At 38.9% G+C, this 24,561-nt stretch overlaps 1 protein-coding gene across 2 annotated transcripts in view; it reads right to left on the reverse strand.

Moving 5' to 3' along the window:
• Positions 1–1,224: 1,224 nt before the first annotated feature.
• The window catches only part of LOC126252538 (uridine-cytidine kinase-like 1), a 131,254-nt gene continuing 107,917 nt past the window's right edge, over positions 1,225–24,561 (reverse strand). For both annotated transcript variants that reach the window (XM_049953434.1, XM_049953433.1), the window contains exons 9-11: positions 22,608–22,793; positions 9,717–9,882; positions 1,225–2,259 (exon numbers count right to left, since the gene is read on the reverse strand). In XM_049953434.1, coding sequence (XP_049809391.1) covers positions 2,108–2,259; positions 9,717–9,882; positions 22,608–22,793 — 504 coding nt within the window. In that variant the 3' untranslated portion in view covers positions 1,225–2,107. The remainder of the gene's footprint in view (positions 2,260–9,716; positions 9,883–22,607; positions 22,794–24,561) is intronic.

A 24,561-nucleotide genomic window follows, 5' to 3' on the forward strand; every position in this document is an offset into this window, starting at 1 on the left:
GGTCCAAGCATTCCTACTTCTACACGCCATGCATGAGCACAGTGCACTTAAGCGAGTGAGAGTGAGCAAAATGTCCAATTTGCAGACCTCTTTACTACACTCAGCAGTTTTTACAATAATATTTTATAAAACTAGGAAACTGTAGCAAGAATGTCTGATATTAGCATTTAACATAATTATAATAAAACCCATAATCGTGAGGAACTAGTGAGGGCCATGGCAATGGCATTTAAACAAATACTATACTTAAAACAATGACAGAATAGCAATACTGGAAACTGCTGGATGGAATAATACATCAAATAAGGGAAAGGCAACTACTTACATACAGCAGACTGATGTGGTACACACATACAGACAGAAAGCGTTCACTAGCTTTCGAGCTCGGGCTCTTTTTCTTGTAGAAAGTGCACACACTCAAACAATCTACCACACAGACATCTAAATGCACACTACCACAGCTGTAGTGACACTATGTCATTGAGTGTCACCGCAGCTAGGGTGGTGTGTGTGTGTGTGTGTGTGTGTGTGTGTGTGTGTGTGTGTGTGTGTGTGTGTGTGACACTTTCCACTATAAAATGAGCTACAGCTCAAAAGGTAGTGAACACTGTTCTGCTACACGTGCATGTGCCACATGTCATTCTGCTATAGGGGGTAGTTGCCTTTTGGCTGTTTTATAATGATAGAATAACTGAGTATAAAATATGTGGTAATTGTATATCTATTATATTATCTATTATATTCATATGTGGTAATTCCATATACAAGCAATTACATCTTTCACACTGTTTGAATTTAACATCAACTGTGATAGAACTGTTGTTCACGAAAGCAGCAAAGTATTCAGATCAGTAAAGTACGAACAAATAGAAATTTCATGTGATGAGGAATCAACAGTATTACAAGCAATTTTTTTTTTTTTTTTTTTTTGAGGGGGGGGGGGCGGAGACAAATTCTTAATGATAAAGGAGGAGGAGGAGGAGGTGGTGGTATCACTAACAGAACTGAATGTAATGTTCAACTCCTTTATGTCTTTGATGTTCTTTAAGGATGGCTCTATTCTTGATGCAATCATACATTAAAAAAAAAGACACCCTTCACTTTATCTGTCAGACAAAATACATCAATTAATATTCAACAAAAAGTTATCTTACCAGAAGTTAAGTTTCCTTGAAAATGAAATAAAATGCTTTGTACATGCTAAATAAATTTTAAATTCGAAACTTTAGTAACAATACTTCTTTATTCAACAGAAACACTGCCCTTAATAAAATACCACTTTTCACATTTTTCGGATTTGACTCAGTGTCAAAAAGATGCAGTGCCAGCCCCATCAAGCAAAGCGTGAGCCTGGAATAAGTGGCACACTCTCTGATCAAACATTTCTGCAGAGTATATACAGGTAGTTGTGACAAACTAGAAATGTACGTATCCAACACAATAAAGAGTGATTGAACAGTAAAGTAACTGCTTGTACAGTAGTATTGCAAATGAAGATTTTGCTTTTTCAAATAAATTGAGGTGTTCAGTATTTAATCCCAAGCTGTCTGTGTTTCTTACACATTAGCATTCTTTATAGGGAAGCAGAAAAAATGCCAACTACTAAAGATTGTCACCATTATATTTCTGCCTTATGCCAAGTACCAAAATAGCTTCCAATATTTCATACCACAGTATAACATGGCACTGTGTTCCCCTCAACAGGCACACGATTCACTTGGTAACACTGCATTGCATATTTGTACACATTTCAACAACAAATTGACATTGCAAAATTCATTCCATTTTCTTTCAAAAAGTAAATAAATAAATAATGATATTATACACAGGTGAAAGCACGGTGAGGGACAAAATAACCAGTAACATAACATCTAATTACATGACACACACACACACACACACACACACACACACACACACACACAGCTTCTCACTTCCGTGGTAAAAGCATAAGTACTGAAAACAATTACAAAAACCCTGTATCATTAAACACTGTTCCACTGAACAATTCTGGAGAGCACATTTTCTTTTGTTGCAGTTAACTATCTGTCGCTGACTGTTACAGCAATACTGTTTACTTCAAACTGCAACAATTTCATACACAATATCAGAAGGCCTCCTCTGATGGCTCAGTTCCAAAATAACGGTCACCAAAATTGCCAATACCAGGAACAACATAAAATTTTTCATTAATTTCTTTATCCAAAGCAGATGTGACTATACGGACATGGGGGAACGCGTATGCTATAGAATGAACACCTGTAACAACAAATACAACAATAAAACTGTTGCAATGTACATTTTAAGATGTTTATGTCATCTGTTTTAACATCACATTTAAGCTGTAAATAATTTACACTGAAGAACAACAATGTGAAAACTGTGTCAAAGTAATCTTGATGAAGCAGGGAGACTGCAAGTTTTTTTTAAGTATTCAGAAGAGAATCCACAAACACTTCTACATCATGCACGCACGCACACATACATGTACACACGACCACTGTCTCTGTACTTCCATGCAGCTTACCACTCAAGGCTGTCACTTTTGTAGTCCCTCTCCAAATATACCAAGGGACCACTGAGGCCTTCATAGGCCAAAATTGTCCTCCCAAGCTTGTCCAAAACCAGGGCTGCTGTGCCTTGTCTTTCCGGTCACCTACCACATCCAACATACCCACTGTACAACCAAGAAGGAGCACTCTTCTCAAAACACAGTACCAATCATATCTGCAGAAACTGAATCACTTTCTCTGCCAGGGTTTTGACTACCTCTTGTCATGCCCTGAAATGAGGAATACCCTTTCCACCCCTCTTAATATACCAGGTGTACCAGTATGAAATGAGCGTTAAGATACATGTGTGTCAATAGGGAACAGTTGTTGTTAACGAGCCTTAATTTTTTTTTGTTTGGTTGGTATGACATCTGTCAAAGATATTTAGTAGACATCAAGTCAAGGAACAAACAACATCATAGGTTTTCATCGTGTTAACAATGTCGAATTTTGTACCAGAAAGGGATTATTTGCGGAGAGCATTAATTTTTTGTTTTCATTTGAAAAACAGTGCTGCAGAGTCGCATCAAATGTTTGTCGAGGCATATGGTGATCATGCTCTATTAGAAGCAACATGCAAAAGATGGTTTCAATGGTTCTGAAATAATGATTTTGATGTAAGAAATTAAGAACATGGAAGACCACCAAAAAAGTTCGAAGATGCCGAATTGCAAGCAATATTGGATGAAGATGATACTTTGAGTCAGAAGCAAATGGCAGCAATGCTAAATGTTGCACAACAAACAATTCCTGACCGTTTGAAAGCTATGGGAAAGATCCAAAAGAGTGGAAAATGGGTGCCACATAAGTTGAATGCAGGACAGATCTTGCTTCAAAGACATGAAAGAAAATCAACTTTGCATCGAATTGTTACTGGCGATAAAAAATGGATTTATTTTAAGATTTTCTAAATGGGAAAAATCATAGGTTAATCCAGGACAACCATCAACATCGACTGCAAAACCAGATCAATTCGGCAAGAAGACAATGCTCTGTGTTTGGTGGGATCAGAAAAGTGTGGTGTATCATGAGCTTCTAAAACCCGGTGAAACTGTGAATACCAATCACTACAGACAGCAAATGCTCAATTTGAACTATGCATTGATCAAAAAAAGACCAGAATGGGTCAGAAGACATGGCAAAGTAATTTTTTTACACGACAATGCACCTGCACACAAAGCAAAAGTGGTTCAGGATACAATCAAAACACTTGGCTGGGAGCTGCTACCCCACCCGCCGTATTTACCAGACTTGGCCCCTTCCGACTACCATTTGTTTTCATCAATGGGACACGCACTGGCTGAGGAACACTTCGATTCCAACGAAGAAGTCAAAAATTGTGTGTGATTGGTTTGCTTCAAAAGACAAACATTTCTATTGGCGTGGTGTCCAAAAATTGCCAGAAAGGTGGTCAAAATGTATAGAAAGCAATGGTCAGAACTTTGAATAAAATGTTTTTAATTTTCAATTCAAAATTAAGTGTTTCATTTTCACAAAAAAAAGAACGCTCATTTCATAACTATACACCTAGTAATATACTACCGCCCAATGAATCTACCAAATATCCTTATCAATCCCTGCTTCCAACCCCTTGGTCCATGGCTCTTGCAATAAACTTAGATGCAGGACCTGTCCCATACACCCTTCCACTACCACCTACTGAAGTCTAATCATAAGCCTTTCCTACCCTATCAAAGGCAGAACTATTTGTTAAAGTAGACATGTGATCTACAAACTTCGCTGCAACAATTGTGTCACTTTCTACATGGGCACGATGCATAACGAGCTGTCTATGCACAGGAAACTGTGGCCTAGAGACAACTGGACCATGCAGTTGCTGAACATACCACCCAATACATGTGCCGCACTTCAATGGCTATTTCACAGCACTCACCATCTGGATTCTTCCTATCAAAACCAGTTTTTCTGAACTGCGTTGGCAGTAACTCTCCCTGCAACATATCTTTTATTACCCTAAAACCATATGGCCTCAATGTTCACTAATGTGTGTCACCTATTCTCTGCTCCCACTCCAGCAGTACACATATTCAATCTTTCCCAGCCATGATGACATTAAGAAAAACCAGCTATACAGTCTTGCACTACAGAATGGATTCTATAATAAATTGCACCTTACGGATTGAATCACACCATCTGCTGCCCCTTATTTTACTACCAAAACGAGAAAAGAATTATATTGGCAGAGAGAATAGTGAGATAAGTAAAATAAAATCCCTGTTGCAAAACATATCATGCATTTAACTTCTCTACTGCACAGATTAAATGGTATGTTCTTTCGGACATGTCTGAAAGAACACACATCATTACTGATCCCTCAGCCATACGTATACATGATGAAATGGAATAAATTCTGACATTGCCCACAATTGGGCACTGTAGTGAATTCAATAGTGACAAGTGAAAATTTGTGCCAGACCTGGCCTCTCACCCAGATTTCCCGCTTTAAGGGTGCAATCACTTCAACCACTGAGCATGCTTTCCATATCACCAAAATTCCCAACTTGTCACACATTATTTACATAGTGTGCCCTCTCCAATGTAAACATTACTTGCTGCATCATGCTGGATTCTCGCAACAGTTCAGACAACAGAGTGCATCTGCACCGGAACAATCTTAATGGCCATCAAGCCATATATATTTACACATGTGTGGTGGGTGTTCTGTATACATACAGCTGAGTGGTCAAGAGTGGTGTCTGTTCTTTCGAAAGTGGGACACGGCTATTCAGATCACTTCAGTGTGGATGCAAACACTCTTCTGAACTCTTGCGGGAATCCGGCATGATGCAGTGAGCAATGAGTATGATGGACGGGGGGCGCTACATAAGTAGTGTGCAACAGGTTGGGAATTTGGGAGTAAAGTGTGCTTGGATAGCTGAAGCGGTTAGGCGACCACTAGTGTGAAGCGAGAAATCCAGGTTTAAGTCCCGGTCTGGAACAAATTTTCACTCCATCACTGAATTCATTTCAGTGTCCAACTGTGGCCTATATCAGAAATTATTTAATTTCATCAAGAAAGTAAATGTTCCATGGAAATTAGAAAATAAATTTAGTTTACTCACATATCTTTTTATTCTGATCTTTCATAGTCACTGTTTTGAGAACTGGAATCATCACATGTGGGTGCCAGACTAATGATTATCAATTTAATTATTTCTCTGGAACAACTTCTTTTCAATAATCTTCTTCCTGTTGATTGTCACTTATGTACTCAAGCTTCCCAACTAGCAATGGGGATTTTGTCTACTGCCTCATGGATCAGTTTTAGAGTGTCAGCTACTTTGAACGTAGAATTTCTATCTGTCATGTATCTCTTCAATGGTGTGCAGGATTATAAAGGCAATAATGAGGAGTTACTCCTCTCATTTTGTGACCATGTTGCAGAGCTACGAAATCAATTTTGTATCATTTACCACTGCCATTTGAAATCTTCATGATGTCCAGCAGCTCTGCTCTTGTTTGTGTTTCAATATGTGATATGCCATTACTGCCCTGTCATGAAACTGTATCACCTTTTCTTATTTTTGTAGTGGGAGGCCTGGCAAGAACTACAGAGTGATAGCTTGCACTGACCATAATGACACAGCCTGGATCCAAATAAGGCAACAGCTGATTCTGAAACCATTCTCAACATGTTTCTTCTCCATTTTGGCATGGTAGAGATTGTTTTTGATTTTGCTCTGAATATTAGATTAGTTTACTTTCTTTCCATAAGAATTTCCATCTGTTTGCCAAAGACAATTTCTAGTGTGGATTTAATTTTCCCAAGTCTCACCCTAATAATACTTCATGCATTGTTCTTCGAAATGTCATCCCAGGAGCAGCATCAGTCACTGGATTTTACATGTTTAAATTTGATGTTTTCCTATATTCTCCACTGATATTGCACTGCCTTCAAATCCAGCTGCTACAGGCGTAACAGCGAGCAATTTCACTGCCATAGTGAACTCCCCTCTCAACTGAAGTCCCTGATTCCTATTACCCACCTAGGCATGCTATGTTTCTTTCCTGGAGACAAACTCCTCTTTTCCAATTGCCTGCCGAGACAATTTGGCATCCTGCCCAATGCGCCTGACAGCTCGTAAATCAATATCACCACAGACCACTGCACTGCATTGCTGCCTCTTGGCAAACCTGCAGACCAACTCATCTGAATCTGCTACACATTTTAAGAACAACAGCACTTTAAAAATAAGGTTTCTCGTCTGTTTGTGAAACACAGTGTTGTCTAGGGGTTTCAGCTATTAAGACAAAACTCACAGAATACCACAGGTATCACTCAGTTTTGCACATGTGAAACACTGCAGAATGCTCAAATATGATGGGAGATTTGCACGGCATAGAGTGAGTGCATAGCCCTACAACTCTGCAACTAGCAGCCCATCCTGTCCCCATTGTGTCCCTGCATGACCCCAAAGGCAGCACAGCCTCTTCAGCCATCTCTATCCTTACCCTGCCATACCTCTCCCTCCCTGCCCAATGCTGCCTCCTTACCACCACCACCACCACCACCACCACCACCACCCACTCTCGCAAATTACTGCCCTCATCAGGCAACGCAGCAGTTCGCAGTTGGGTCCCAGCATCTGGAGACAGTGGTCGTGTGTGTATAAGTTGTGTTTGTATGAATTTGTTTACCAGTTCACAGGGCCTTTTGTTATTGAAAGCTTACCGTATTACTCAAATCTAAGCCGCACTTTTTTTCCAGTTTTTGTAATCCAAAAAACCGCCTGCGGCTTAGAATCGAGTGCAAAGCAAGCGGGAGTTCTGAAAAATGTTGGTGGGTGCCGCCACAACTAACTTCTACCGTCGAATATATGTAGCGCCACACAGGCATGCTTTGTAGGCACAAAGATACATACTGGCACCAAGATCTCTGCGTCAGTAAAAAAAAAAGTGGAAGACGAGCCTTTTTCCTCCGCCCAGAGTTTCGACCACTGCATTTTGGTACATTATCCAACGAAGTAAATACAAATTCTGTATTGTTGATCTTCGAATGTAGCAGCATTTCAATGTACTACGAAAATCCGACTGGCAAGACTGTTTGGGATGTTTGTCAATATGGCCAACTCTACGTTCTGAATTTTTTCCTACCTGTGAGAAGAGATGGTTGCTAATAGGAGCTTTTATGAATTGTGAATCACATGTAGTATTCTCTTCGCCATAACATTAATAGGAATATAAACATTTTGCCATGTATTGTTTCGTGTTTGCTACTATCTCATTTAAATCCTGTCTGCCTAATAAACTATGAAACTAGAGTGAGACAACAGCAAACGGGAAAGAATATACATATCATGTCATGTTTATATTCGTATTATTCTTATGCCTGATAGTGATACAGTCAGAAATGAAGCACGGCAACTGACTAGATTTTTAAATCTAAAATGACTAATTTCTGTGCAGAATGTAATGAACTAAAGAGGCGCCTGCAAAGATTTTGGAACGGATAAAAATTTTCGCTAAAATTTCGTTCAGAACATCATCTATCATATGCAGTCTGTTATTTGGTTCTTGTTGATCATTATCAAAGAAAGCAGTAGTGTAAGTAACAACAAATGTTTCGCTAATGAGACGACTCCTCTCTATTTTTTATTTGTAAGCGGCGGTAGCGCGCACAAAAGCAAGCCACGCCGCGAGCGGCGACAGGCCGTAAACACGCACTATCAGAATGCGACAAACAATGCATGACACAGTGCAGTAATGCATTTTCAGCTTGGAGTGACGTAAACACCTATAACATAGAGAATGGCACTTATCAGATCAAAGAAAAATAAGCAATCAATTCAAACCAGACGAAGCACGTGAAAAAGGAAGGATATCCGTATAAATACGGACTGAGTGCGTGACGCGTAGCAATGGCTACCTGGTAAACCGTAACTGCTAAGCTTACGACTCTAACCTAACTACTGCAGCTGTATCATCATTCATTCGACCTAAATTGTGTCTCATATTACAACTAGACGAACTTTGTTTCGATTTGGAGGTGCGACCTAAAACTTTTCTCTCCCCTTGAATTTCGAGTCTCATATTTCAGGTGCGGCTTAGATTCGGGAAAAATTTTTTTCCTTGATTTCGAGTCTCATTTTTCAGGTGCGGCTTAGATTCGAGTGCAGCTTAGATCGAGTAAATACGGTAAATGTTTAGCAGGCCTTTTCATTCTGCCTGTTTGTGATTCAGCGTCCCCTCTATGTGGTAAGGAGCAATCTATCCTTTCCATATTGTTATTACATTCTGGACTCTTCACTATTTGAACAATAATAGAAACATTATAGCACAAAATGTGAAACACGCAAATTAACTTTTACTAAGTTACAGCATTTTCAACACTGCCATATCGTTCTGGGACTTTGACCATTCCAAAAATCAGAACAAAATTTCTGCTGTTAAAATTTTGGTGTTCCTAAGGACTGTCAAAAGATCATCTCTAAGATAGCATCCCAAACAAAGGAGAAGAATTAAATGTAAAGCTAAGGGTAAATTAGATCTCAGTAAATAAACCATGTCAGCTACAGCATATACAAAAGATAGAGTAAGGGACACTGCCTTATATAATCTTCAAAACCAGATAAGCAAATAAGGCAGGACATGCACTGAATCATGAAACTAGTACAGGGTGGAAGTCTTGATCTTGGACAGTTACAAAGGTCAAAGACACTTTTCTTCTGCACACATTGTTTGTTTCATTTGAGTATTCTTCTAACAAAGAACAGAGACGAATCATTTAGCAGCAGAATCAAAAAGTAAAGCATGCTACTTAAGAGACGATGAAAGTAAATAATTACTACTATACAAACAATGTAGGAAAAGATAGATTGCTAATTACCATAAAGAAGGCATGTCAAGTTGCAGACAGGCATGATTGAAAGACACTATAATTACTAGTATACCCTTACTACATAACAGTCACAAGCTAAATATCCATGCATTTTTTTTCTGTGTTATTAAATTGACTTCTACAGACACATTCATTTCCAGCCAATATTTCTGAAAGAAAATTTTACCACGACTATTGGACTACCTTAAATGGAAACTTTTTTGGAGGTGTACACCAGTGTTTAATTTAACTGAATTTACTGAAAATGTAATAAATACAGCCTAATCATTTCACTAAAATACTTCAATGGTTACTGTAAATGCTACCTGATTCTGCCATTAGCAATGACACCAAGAGGATATTTTCTTCAGGAACATCATGATCCAGAAGAACTCTGATCGCCATCATAGCTGCTGCACCTGTAGCTACTGTGGCATCCATTAATATTACTTTGTAATCCTTTATATCCTTTGGAAGTCTCAGATAGTACAACTGGTAAAAAAAGAGAACTCTGCATTAGTTCATGCTAAGATGAATGGAAACAAGCTGGTCAAATAGATAAGGCACATTGGAAATAATGCATTCACATCAAACCTATCATCAAACTGCAAGCAGATTTATTAATCTAACTGATTTCTTCCAAATATGCAACACACAGAACATTGGTGCACATGCTGCAACGTTTTCCACTTTCACGCAAACTGAAAATGTATAATTAAACAGGGGAAACAACATCTTTAACGAGCGCCTACATATAGAAAAATCAAACAAAAACATGGGTTCTGATTTTAATTTCTTAACCATGTTTTCCAAATTCAGAAATACACATACATATTTCTTAACTACATCATAAACAATACACATACCAATGTAAAATATGTATTCAAATTTGTAGTTTGGAATAGGCAGAAAACATTACTGTAGTTAACAACAGAACAGTGGGAAATGTGGTAGACCACTAACAGTGGGAAGAGCTCGTTAATAAGATTTGCATTAAAAATCTGTAACATGATTAAAATAATACACACATTTTTTCCATTCATCTGTATGATAAGTACACATTTCAATAAAGCTTTACGTCAAAGTTCTAACATTTTTAGATTGCTGCTTTGCATACAAAACTTCGCATGACCACTCAGATGTGTGACCAAGTTCCGAAGTTCCTAACATTTCTTTAATTACTTCAGTTGCTTTTTCTTAACACTGAAATCAAACGTTGTGCAGATTATTAACACTTTTCATACTCATTTTCTGCAGGCAACTTTTTCCATTTCTCAATGTCGTCGTCCATCTTTATCCTTTGCACACATTTGCCCTGGCACTTCTGTTGCTTTACTGATTTGTTCAGTTCTACAATTGCTCCTTCATTTGATTAGCTTTCTTGTTGTCCTCTTGCTCTATGTTGCTTCCCATTTACGAGTTCATTTACTACACGAAGAATGAACACTTCCCTGCAGCTTACTCTTGGTTATTTGATTGCAGAATATTCATACCTTTATAGCTGACATGTCTAGGATATTATAAAAAGATATGCATTGGGTATATCCTTGGAAAGATTTTTGATGTGCAGCAACATGTATGCTGCATATTTTTGTATTGTTGTTGTTGTTGTTGTTGTTGTTGCTGTCGTTGTCGTCTTCAGTCCTGAGACTGGTTTCATGCAGCTCTCCATGCTACTCTATCCTGTGCAAGCTGCTTCATCTCCCATTAACAACTGCAACCTCAATCCTTCTGAATCTGCTTAGTGTATTCATCTCTTGGTCTCCCTCTACGATTTTTACCCTCCATGCTGCCCTCCAATACTGAATTGGTGATCCCTTGATGCCTCAGAACATGTCCTACCAACCGATCCCTTCTTCTTGTCAAGTTGTGCCACAAATTTCTCTTCTCCCCAATCCTATTCAATACCTCCTCATTAGTTATGTGATCTACCCATCTAATCTTCAGCATTCTTCTGTAGCACCACATTTCAAAAGCTTCTATTCTCTTCTTGTCCAAACTATTTATCGTCCATGTTTCACTTCCATACATGGCTACACTCCATCCAAATACTTTCAGAAATGACTTCCTGACATTTAAATCTATACTCGATGTTAACAAATTTCTCTTCTTCAGAAACGCTTTCCTTGCCATTGCCAGTCTACATTTTATATCCTCTCTACTTTCACCATCATCAGTTATTTTGCTCCCCAAATAGCAAAACTCTTTTACTACTTTAAGTGTCTCATTTCCTAATCTAATTCCCTCAGCATCACCCGACTTAGACTACATTCCACTATCCTCATTTTGCTTTTGTTGATGTTCATCTTATATCCCCCTTTCAAGACACTATCCATTCCGTTCAACTGCTCTTCCAACTCCTTTGCTGTCTCTGACAGAATTACAATGTCATCGGCAAACCTCAAAGTTTTTATTTCTTCTCACTGGATTTTAATACCTACTCCAAATTTTTCTTTTGTTTCCTTTACTGCTTGCTCAATATACAGATTGAATAACATCGGGGAGAGGCTACAACCCTGTCTCACTCCCTTCCCAACCGCTGCTTCCCTTTCATGCCCCTCGACTCTTGTAACTGCCATCTGGTTTCTGTACAAGTTGTAAATAGCCTTTCGCTCCCTGTATTTTACCCCTGCCACCTTCAGAATTTGAAAGAGAGTATTCCAGTCAACATTGTCAAAAGCTTTCTCTAAGTCTACAAATGCTAGAAACGTAGGTTTGCCTTTCCTTAATCTAGCTTCTAAGATAAGTCATAGGGTCAATATTGCCTCACGTGTTCCTGTATTTCTACGAAATACAAACTGATCTTCCCCGAGGTCGGCTTCTACTAGTTTTTCCATTCGTCTGTAAAGAATTCGTGTTAGTACTTTGCAGCCGTGACTTATTAAACTGATAGTTCGGTAATTTTCACATCTGTCAACACCTGCTTTCTTTGGGATTGGAATTATTATATTCTTCTTGAAGTCTGAGGGTATTTCGCCTGTCTCATATATCTTGCTCACCAGATGGTAGAGTTTTGTCAGGACTGGCTCTCCCAAGGCTGTCAGTAGTTCTAATGGAATGTTGTCTACTCCCGGGGCCTTGTTTCGACTCAGGTCTCTCGGTGCTCTGTCAAACTCTTCACGCAGTATCATATCTCCCATTTCATCTTCATCTACATCCTCTTCCATTTCCATAATATTGTCCTCAAGTACATCGCCCTTGTATAGACCCTCTATGTACTCCTTCCACCTTTCTGCTTTCCCTTCTTTGCTTAGAACTGGGTTTCTGTCTGAGCTCTTGATATTCATACAAGTGGTTCTCTTTTCTCCAAAGGTTCATGGTTCATGGGGGGGATTTTTGTATTACCAAAGTATAAATTCGAATTCCACCAAACACCGCATGTTACTTTCCGAACCATTGTAATCGAGATTGCGATGTGCTTTTGTAAGCCAGTCATAGCCCATGTCACGTGATCGCGCCAGCCGATGACAGCGGTTATTCAGACCACTAGACTCGTGATCTAGTCAGCTATAGTAACATCACTGTTAAGTAGCAAGGATACACAAACAGGAAATGTTAATGTTTTAAATTAATATGAATAGTGTTGCTACAAGAAAAGCAAAGCTTTCACATATAATATTGGTCTCTAAGGTTAATAAGCTGCAAAAGAAGCTAAGCTTTCACATATAAAGTTGATATTTTTTGCACGTGTTACACTTTAGGATATATCACACAAATGTGCCAGTAAAATTTTGAGCCGAGTCCAGTGACTTGTCCTCAAAGTTTTCCATAAATAAATTAGCTACCGCAGAGGAGAGAGAGCTTCCCGTAGCACTACATCAATTTGCTCGTAATAACGACATGAATGTCTGATCTTCTGGGCTCGAAATACTTCTAAATGGCTAGTCATCAAATGCACTGTGTTTTAAGAAATTCATCGTACATTCTCGCACATAGTTCAACTTACGTAATAGGAAATTTACTTTGAAAATAAAGCTTTTCAAACCAACATTCACAATATTTTCCAGTGACCTGTTAGAAATAGATTCATTTCAGTAGTCGTCATAGCGCCAGATAACAGGCGCCACCGTGCTTTGGCAGTTGCTATGACGCAAGAAGCCCAATATGGTCATACGTGTACATTAAAAGATCTTACATTATGTAATAAAAGAAAAGAGACATCAGAGGATACTCCAAAAGCATCGGAATTTCGTGAACCATATTAAAAATGCACATGTAAAGTGCATACTTAAAGAGCACATTCGTATGTCCAGATTCCCAATGAAGTAGGCCTCTACCTATTTTCTTGGAGTACCAGTACTGTATTAATTTATTTTTGATTCTTTATTATGGCATAATGCCATACATGCTAGAACATGAAAACGTGCACTTGAAATGCAGTGAGCAGTTGAAATTAGCCAATAGTGTATAATGAATTCTCTACTGTAAATGATGAAAGTATGTGAATGCAGCTTGCCGCTAACTTGGTGTAATGTTTTGTCTGTACAGAGGTGTATCTGTCGCCTTTATTACTTGTACAGTTTAAATATATTATTTACGTGGAATCAGCCTAGTAGAATCTCTGGTGGAGCCCTTCGTCTTAATATTCAGCGGCTGGCTTGCTGGAAAAGATCTTTACATTTGTTATTTTTATTAAGCGCTGCATTCAGTTGGGAAAATCGATCGTTTGAACAATTCGTTCAGTTTACGACAGATTTAGAATTTCAGATGTGGACGAAGCCTTTTTGGACGATTTATGAAAACTCGGAGATTGCAGGCTCTCTTCGTCACAGCTGAAACTTCCCCACTAATTACAGGGCCAAGACAATCATCAATGATTCAGACAGAGAACTCATTCGTCATTCACTCTACAATAAAATGGTCACGAACCTTATTTCTGAGGAAAACTGTAGATTCAATCCATCTCCATTACATGTTCCGTTTTCTGTTGGTTCCAAGTCTCATGCAATTTGCTTTTACAGTTTTTTCTTTCTCTTTACCTATCACGCTAGTGGCACAAACGTTAATAGCTCGCTTTAGCGAGAAGAAGAGTGAAAATGTCTCTTTTAGCAACCCGACAATCTTCCAACCGATACTTCCGAAGCTGTTCCCTTATCCCTCTATAACAACCATGGAAAATACATATCTGTATCTCTCTTATTCCAAAGAATAAAAGTACTAGAAAAATACCTTGGCGTCGACGAGCTGTCGGCGCATATATTACTAGAAAATCTGATCAGATACTTTTCAAAAGTGAATAATTGTGGAAGATTTGATTGACCATTATTAATTATTGCGTGGTAGAGGGTAATTTTCCGTGGGGAGATTACAAGTGTGGAACTAGACACTTTGTTTCAAACACATCGACTGCCTCAGTGTAAGACGTTAATAAAAACCAAATTTCTTTAGAAAACTGACAAAAATAATTACATTGTTCTACAAGGCAATTAATGCATGGCTGTCAGAAAAGTGGAAATAAAATAAAATCTGGAACTAATAACGTATATTAACCGTCTGTAATTATCTGAACATATTTTAATTCACTTGATAGCTCCCGGCAACAGATATCCATTTTGTTTTCATTTGACATGAGAGCAGTAAACGAAGAGGAAACAGCAAAATAACTAAATGTAAACACGGGTCACACGGAGACTACACACTTCCCCACTACAACTCAGACTGCTCTGTGCATCAGCCTTGGATCTACGATATTTCCGAACCGGGGGAATACTATGATAGTGGCGCCCCCCCTCCCAGCGCCCCTCCATCGTGAGTTTGAGATATGTCAAAAATTTTAAAAATCGAATTTTTAAACTATGTTCATTTTGTAGCGCACATCTTTCTGAAGAGTCTGATACATAAAACATATGTTCGAGAAAATGTAAGACATGTTATTTGGTCTTAAGTGTGCCAGAGTGCAATGCCGCCCCACTTCACACAGCATTCTTCTATCCACGTCACTGTATTTCGCTCCATGGAATAGAAACGTGTATATTTTGTACTGGATGCTATCAAACTATATTCACAACAGTGGAAATTAAAATGTCCTGTGCCGCCTCTCCTGCTCCCAGTTGCCTGGTTCGACATCCTGCCCCCTATTTTAAAAAAATCTCGCAATTACTACTGGATGGGATTGTAATCGGGAGAACAAGAACTCTTCAGAAAATTTGCACTCTTTATTGCCTGTTAGCTAATAACTTTGTTAGGGTGACAAAATTAAATATAGGATACATAAAACCACTAAAGACAAGAGACAAGCAATTCAGTACACATTTCTTCAACCCTTAGCTCCTAGCATTGTTTTCTTTCTAATCTTGCTACAGCTTTACATGGTGTGCTTTCTTTTCTGCGAAAGAATCTATTACCTCATCGAAGTTCATCGAATGTTTTGCTATATGAAAAATCGAAATAACATTGTCTAATACTGCGTAAGCTGTTAATACAAATAGTACCCAAGACTGGTGTGGTTTCTCGATCTGATTACATCTATTTTGTCACTGTCTTCTAGGCAAAACAAAATAGGCCTTTCTAACACTGCAGAAATTGTAACACACACCAAATAAATGAGGCTATTTTGGCACAAATGGTCATTTTTATAACACAACAGAATATAATTCACGAAGACCAACATAAAATACCCGTTAGGCCTACTACAACCAAAAAGCTTTATGTTAGAAAATAGTTTCACATTTCATTCATACACTCCAGTTTCTCGAGCATGAGATCGAATAGTAGTAGTATGATATTTTTATATAAATTTAGAATTGTCATACTCTTCCATAATTTGTGTGATGTCCCCGTTTCCTCTCCTTCCTTGTTCTAATAAACAGTGTTGTCATGAATAATTCTGGAACTATTCCTGCCTTTGTCAAAACTTGTTCGCCAGTTAACTCCACTAACCCTGCCAGAATCACCGGATTAGTTATCCCTGATTATTCTCCGGTTAGGTGTTGTTATGTTTGTACAAACCATTTTCCGCACTACTTCCAGAACAGAACTTACGCGGCTGCTAGACGGGGACTGTACAACTGGCGCTTACTAGTGTAGCGATCTGCCCAAAAATTTTTCCCACATCCCAGTTACAAATGCACTTTTCCCAAGTTAAAACACACTTTTCCCTTGTTATCTGACAGAGACTTCCCTTTGGAGCTGTAAAACTTGTCAATCCTTTGAATAGTAACGGTTTTATACAGTGGCATAGAACTCTGAAAGCAGTTTGTTGTTACGAAGTATTAAATAGTCTTCGTCCTTAAGTCTTCGACACATTTTGCTTTGGAAGACACTTCTGTGTGCACTGTGTTTTGTCGTCATAAATGCTATACTTTCTTTGTGACTTTGATGTTATTCCCTCATTATGTTTTATTGCTGAAGTATTATTCTGCAGTAGCAGGCTAAAGTTAAATTCTTTGCTAGAGTATTAGTTCTTACCAATGGAAGTTGCAAAAATTCCACTGAAAACTAAAGCAATGAAAAATTTCTGGAATTTTAAAAAATTCTGTTGTTTTTCTGGGACAGTTGTCCTGGGCATATAACCCTGATTATGGATCAAGGGGCAACTGCTTAAGTTAACTAAATGCAGTAAGAATGAAATGTTACTCAAAAATGTGTTACAGAGACATAACAATCAATATTTTACTTCATAACACAAGAGCAAAAACACAGCTCTGATTAATGGCCAGCCACAGGGTTCGGCATTAGCACCCATTCATTTTAATCCATATACTGTTTATATGTAAGAACCAAATTACATAAATTGTCATATGCACATGACCTTGCCATCAATAATCAAAGTAAAAACTTTGACAATCTTGACAAAATATTGAATGCAGACCTGGAAGTATGGAACACCTACCACTCCAAGTGCATTTACATCCAAACCCTACCAAAATGACCAGAGCCATAATACACCTCAACAACAGACACACAAACTAAACCACAGCTCTCTATGAATGACCAATGCATAAGACATGAGAATGAAATCAGATTGCATTCTAATGTATAACTCACATCTAGAAGATAGAAAATAGACATAAAAATCCCATAATGCTATCCTGTCAGAACTGACTGGAACGGCATGGGGTTGTGGAGCTAGCACATTGATGATTTCAGTACTAGCCTTATCTACAGTGTGGCTGATACTACCTATAATTCCCTGTACACCAAGATGCAGTACTTACAAAAAGACTTAAATTCAGATCACTTTCATGGAAAATCAGCGAAGAACTGCAAGACTTCAACTCTAAGACAGCTTGGAAAGAACTATGGCTGTAAGTGGAGATAAGAACCAAAATTTGGTGGACAACCCCCACAAGATGATCAATGGATCCAACCTTTTTTGGAAATCATGGAATACTTTTAACTGTGTCAGAACAGATGTTCATAGATGTAAACAACTGATGAACAAATGGAGTCTATCAGACAACCCTGAATGTGTGTTAGGTTAAATCTAGCCAATGGATCATTTACATGTCTATGAAGTGTGACGGAGGCCAAGGACGGACACACACACACACACACACACACACACACACACACACACGTGTGATGATTGCCTTTGTAAATGCTGAACAACTAAATAAACAAATATTGTTACATGGATCTTTTAGAATGTACAACTCATAAGACAGAAGTCCACAGGCACTGTGTAGTGATCTGCACTTTGTGGTAGGAGTATGCAGTAGTCCCTTCTCTTCTTCAGTATGTTCAAACCACCCCTTCTCAAGGCAACAGCATGTCAACAATCTTCCATTCAATTTATAACAACCATCTTCACTATTGCGCCTGCTGGCTCTTCAAAGGATTCAGATGGGGAGCCATCTACTGAAGGTAACACTTCATCAATCTGACTATCTTTTTCAGTTGCCTTTGGTAGAAAAATCATCATATGAACCCCGTAAGCCACTTTCCAATTCAGTATGCGAGTTCTCCAAAATCCAAAAATCTCTTTATTAGTAAGATCACACTGACAACATAAATGAAAATGCCTGTACAGGCAAAAAACATTTTCTGATGAGGTGAGCAACAAACACATACATAATATATCTGAAATATATGATACAATTTTCAGAATGGAAACTTTTCTGACAATGCACACACCATTCAAGAAATCATAAAAATTCAACAAACTAAAGTACACTACTGTAAAAAAGAGGAAATGTTCTGGAAAGTTTTGTGGCCAAACGTTAAAAACTGAATTAGTTATTGCAAAAATAAAAGTTGACATGTCTTTTGCCCCCTTCACTGGTCTAGGTTAAGCTACAAATAACTACAGTATCAAAAGGAACAGATCCAAACATGTTTTATTCAATAAATCTGAACTCCATCTTCCCAAAAAGATGATACACTAATCACATACATTCTAGTTTGTATAAAGACAAAATAAAATGTATGTTTAATGTGAAGAAAAAAAAATTAAGAATCCAAAATAAGAAATTCTGTTCAGAATAATAAATGTTTGAAACACTGGCAATGTGTTCAGTATAACAAATGTAATGACAGTTCTAGTGGTTTTTACCTTGAGCCAATACACAGGTATGTGCAACAACAGTCATGGCTGGGCTAATTTCAGAGGAGGTGACTGCTTTCTTTTTGCATAGCTCATAGTATAAGACAGTACAGGCAGGAGGTTTATGTGCAGCAACTTGCCTTCCCGCAGCACCTCACATTTTCTCTACAGCAGCACGTAAGACTGGAGAATGAACTATGTGCAGAAATGTCTGTTGCTGGACTTTGTCCACAAGACAATACTATTGTGATATTACTTTATTATCTAAGATCCAATTATCAATTATTGATCCTGATTGTTGTCTGAGCATTTGTCTGTAGTGCAGCCAGTAATAAGGCTTTTGTTGGCAAAAAGCCATAAACCAAATGAAATTTAATGGTAAATGTGCGAAGTGTGCAGAAACAATGTAATCACTGAAGGTGGAATGTACCAATGGCGCATTAGGTTTAAAGTGGCTGAAGTAACGTTCACAATGAAGAGAAAGGTGGATGACCAAGCACTGTGACAAACTGGTTGCATAAGTCTACAAGACGATTCAAGAAAAAAAATGGCAGAATTCTTGTTTAATTTTCAACAAATTTCATGTTGCATCAAATCACTGCACAAAAGCTAGACCATGACAAATTTTGTGCAACACTGGTACCAAAAATCTTGACCCAAGAACCAGCAAATGGATGTGTCATTGACATTTCTGGAGTCTCACAAAAAAGATAGAGACTCATTAAGTGATTGAATCTTAACTGGAGACAAGACTTTGGTCAAACGTGGGGGGGAGGGGGGGGGGGGGGAGGAAGGACACAAATTCCCAACATAACCCATGAAAATGCATGCAAACGTTGCCTCGAAGAAAGACTGTGGTGACTGCCTTTGGGACAGGAAATGTGTGCTTCTTGTTGATTTTGTTGAGTTTGGCACAAAAATAAACTGAGAGGTAGGTATTGTCAAACTTTGGAAAAGTTCAGAATATGTCTACAGGAAAGCTGAGCTTCAAAATTTTGTTCTTGTATGCCAATGCTTGACCACCCATGGCAAATCACAATCAGGAAGTACTTGATGCTTTCAAGTAGGTGTTTCCTCACCTGCTGTACAGTCTGGAACTTGCTGTCAAAAATAAAAGGAAACTTTTATTAACACCTTGTCGCCCGCACATCTCATACAAATTTATTCGCTTGGCACCAGCAGTGCTAATTCAGATTACTTGTCTCATCACCGGCCGCTTTTCACCTTTTTGTTGAAGACAAGCTTAACACACGTTGACTTTTGCGCACTTTAATTTTCCGGAAATCCTCTACTTTGCCGTATCATTCCACAAACTCTAATTTTCTTTTCAAGTAACTTCTCTGCGAATCCTACAATGTTTTAACAATTATCCATACAGAGGTGATGCCACTTTCCATCAGATGTCAATAGTTCCGTCACTGTTTCTGCTGAAGGCTGTCCAGCGCCGGAATATATCTTGAATGAGGAAATGTATCCCGTACTCTAATCAGACAGCATACAGTTCCCATGAGGATAGCAAGCCCAAACCATTTTCTAAGTTCCGGTCCCATAACATCGGGAAATTTGGCATTTTTTAAATCCAGTTTCCTTCTACTGCAATTCTGACTGTAGTACCTTTTGGTTTTGTTGCTAATATATTCAATGAGATCGTTCCCAATATATAATCATACAATATACCCTCAACACTCTGTGCAACTTTGTGAAATATGTTTGGACTTGGGGATCCTTCAAATTTATTGTTGGTCCTCAGTAAATCAAAGTCTGACCACTGTGCACTGTCTTCTTCGTCTGATTCAGCCGAATCAGTTGGCAATCATAGCGTTCGCCGAATTCTTCTTGGACGTATTTCACTATCTTCCTATGATTCTGCTTCACTTTCATTTTTTTGATATCCAATGTCTTCTTCCCAATCAGCCAAGTTGTCCAGAACATCAGACAAGACGTCCACGCATTCATCATAAATAATCCTATTGTCTCATTCGTCCGCCATGATGAAAGGGCACAAGTACTTATAAAAAGAAAACACTTGTTGATGTGGTTAACTTATTGTTACCTAAACAAAACACCAACAAAATGCAAAAGATACTAAGGTGCTGTCGCCAGCCACTGCGCGATACTATGAAGACGACACCACTGTCGTGTCGCCGTCCATTTACCGCTATTTCGCGCACGACACCACTGTCGTGTCACCGGATGGCATAGAGTTAATATCATTTTGAAAGTCCAGAAGGTGGTATCAGAACCAATGAGCAACATGTTCAAACCACCAGCAATGACAAATGGCAACAGTGAAAGAACAAGACTAGGTTTTTCCATGTGTGTCATCATAAAACCAAGAAACATATGGAAACCCGAATTCATAATCTATATTCCACTGTGAAATGCATTTGGATGTGAATCAAATGAAAGTAAAAAGAACAACATACACTACGTGATGCAAAATGTCCGGACACCCCCAAAAACATACGTTTTTCATATTAGTTGCATCATGCTGCCACCTACTGCCAGGCACTCCATATCAGCGACCCCAGTAGTCATTAGACATCGTGAGAGAGTAGAATGGGGCGCTTTGCGGAACTCATGGACTTCAAACGTGATCAGGTAACTGGGTTTCACTTGTGTCATACGTCTGTACATGAGATTTCCACACTCCTAAACATCCCTAGGTCCACTGTTTCCAATGTGAAAGTGAAGTGGAAATGTGGGGGGACATGTACAGCACAAAAGCTTACAGGTCGACCTCATCTGTTGACTGACCAACTGCCGACAGTTGAAGAGGGTCTTAGTGTATAATAGGCAGACATCTATCCAGACCATCACACAGGAAAAACTGCATCAGAATCCATTGCACGTACTATGACTAGTTAGGCAGGACATGAGAGAACTTTGATTTTATGGTCGAGCTGTTGCTCGTAAGCCACACATCACGTTGGTAAATGCAAAATGATGCCTCGCTTGGTGTAAGGAGGGTAAACATTGGACGACTGAACAGTGGAAAAACTGTTGTGTGGAGTGACAAATCACTGTACACAATGTGGTGATCCGATGGCAGGGTGTGGGTATGGCGAATGCCCAGTGAATGTCATCTGCCAACGCGTGTAGTGCTGTGGTGGTATTAAGGCATGGTGATGTTTTTCATGGAGGGGACTTGCACCACTTGTTGTTTTGTGTGGCACTATCACAGCACAGGCCTACATTGATGTTTTATGCATCCTCTTGCTTACCGCTGTTTAAGAGCAATTCGGGGATGGTGATTGCATCTCTCGACATGATTGAGCACCCGTTCATAATGCACAGCCTGTGGCGGAGTTGTTATACGACAATAACATCCCTGTAATGGTCTGGCCTCCACAGAGTTCTGACCAGAATCCTACAGAATACCTTTGGGATGTTTTGGGACGCTGACTTCATGCCAGGCGTCACCGACCGACATTGATACCTCTCCTCAGTGCAGCTCTCTGTGAAGAATGGGCTGCTGTTCCCCAAGAAACCTCCCAGCACCTGATTGAACATATGAGTGTGAGAGTGGAAGCTGTCATCAAGGCTAAACAGTGGGCCAACACCATACTGAATTCCAGCATTACCAATGGAGGGCATCACGAACTTTTAAGTTATTTTCAGCCAGGTGTCCAGATACTTTTGATCACATAGTGTATATAAGAGCATGCCATGTAATACATTTCATTAAACAACATATTTTTAAGAACCCAACACATGTAATTTTAACACAAACCTCTGGTTCTCCAGTGTTCAGATTTGTCTGTATCAGTATTTTTCCTATTCGGATGTCTTTACAAACATCACAGACGGCTTGTTCCATCGTTTCACCAGCTCTCAAAATTGATACTCCACATATCTTTTCAGTGGCACTCTTTTTACCAGTATATTGTGTTCCTTGTGGTGTCTCAACTATATGCTCCTGAAATGCAGAGAGTAAAATTTTCACCAACCTCTATTTAGGGTATATTTCTCTATAATCACTTACAGTTGGTCTTAGAATTCATACAAAATTCTAAAACTAATAAACCTATGTATATTTTATCAGCAGCAAATTAATATGTGATGGGATATCCAATCACAATTGGCTATTTTTTCTAACTAGCAGCAGAATGCTAGTTTCAATTTCTTCCACTACTGTCCCTGAAAGAACATTCAGGCATCTCCACCCTTTAAAAAAAGAAAGGATTAAATCCCAAGTGGTAAAGTTCAGTAAAAATGCAAGTTGTTATAGTTCGTCTTTGATGAAAAAGCACTAAGGGGCCTGAAACAAAAACCCCTTGAAAAATTGAAGATAGCAGCACTAGAGTTCCTATAATACACTCCTGACTACATTCAGTAATGTTCCACCACTCTGGGTGTTGATAACCAGCAAATATGATTAAATGACAAAATTAAGAGTAAATAATAGTCTTAGTTTGCAGTTTTATATATATCACACACATCACGGTGGTTTAAAAAGTTCTCGGAATCACCACGAGGGGTCAGCATTAGCGCAACAAGTTGTTCACGTGAATTCATTGGTCTGTTGCCTGGAAACATGTGCCACGTCAGTGCCCTTGGGGAAGAGCTGTGGCAGTGATGTGGCTCTGTTGTTGTTCCCACACAGTGATTTTGATTTGAGAAGATGGGGGGGGGGGGGGGGGAATCTAGATTCTAGTATTGATTAAGTACTTCGTAAAGAAAGGTATGAAAGCAAAGGACATTTATGCCAATTTTCCAGAATACACTGGGGACTCTGCTCCTTCATATCCATCTGTTGCCAAGTGGACAAATGAATTTAAATTTGGTCAGGAGAGTTTAGATGGTGATCTGCGCAGTGGTCGGCCAAGATGTGTCACTACTCCAGAAATCATTGCAAAAGTGCACAAAATGATCATGGAGGATAGCTGATTGAAAGTGTGTGAAATTCCTCACGCTCGCCAGATGTCATCTGAAAGGGTATATCACATTTTAACTGAAAAATTAGAAATGAAAAAATTATCTGAAAGATGGGTGCTGCGACTCTTGACGCTGGATCAAAAACGCATGAGAATTGACAAATCAGAACAATGTTTGGCCCATTTTAGCAGAAAGGAACAAGATTTTTTGCACCACTTAGTGACCACAGGTGAAACTTCGGTACACTACTATACCCCAGAGACAAAATAATAGTCAAAGCAGTGGGAACATGCTGATTCTCCGCCACCGAAGAAGACAAAGACAATGCTTTTGGCTGGAAATGTCATGGCATCAAATGTTCTGGGATCAAATGTTCTGGGGTGTGAAGGGGTTCTGTTTAAAGGTTATCTCCCCACTGGGCAAAAAGTTACTGGAATATACTATCCTAACCTCCTGGACAAATTGCAACAAAAGATACACGAAAAAAGGCCAGGTTTAGCGAGGAAAAAGGTCATCTTCCATCAAGACAATGCGTGCCTGCACACATGTTCCATCTCCATGGCAAATTACACAAACTAAGGTATGAATTGTTGCCACACCCACGTTATTCACCTGATATGACTCCATCAGACTTCCATCTCTTCCCAAAACTGAAAATTTTCCTTGGTGGATGAAGATTAACTTCAAGCAAAGAATTGATAGACGGAGTTGACAACTACTTTGCAGGCCTGGAGGAAACTCATTTTCAAGATGGGATCAAAGGACTGGAACATCGTTGGACTAAGTGCATTAATCTACAATGAGACTAC

The sequence above is a fragment of the Schistocerca nitens genome, chromosome 4 (assembly GCF_023898315.1).
Source record: "Schistocerca nitens isolate TAMUIC-IGC-003100 chromosome 4, iqSchNite1.1, whole genome shotgun sequence".
NCBI classification, from domain to species: Eukaryota; Metazoa; Arthropoda; class Insecta; order Orthoptera; family Acrididae; genus Schistocerca; species Schistocerca nitens.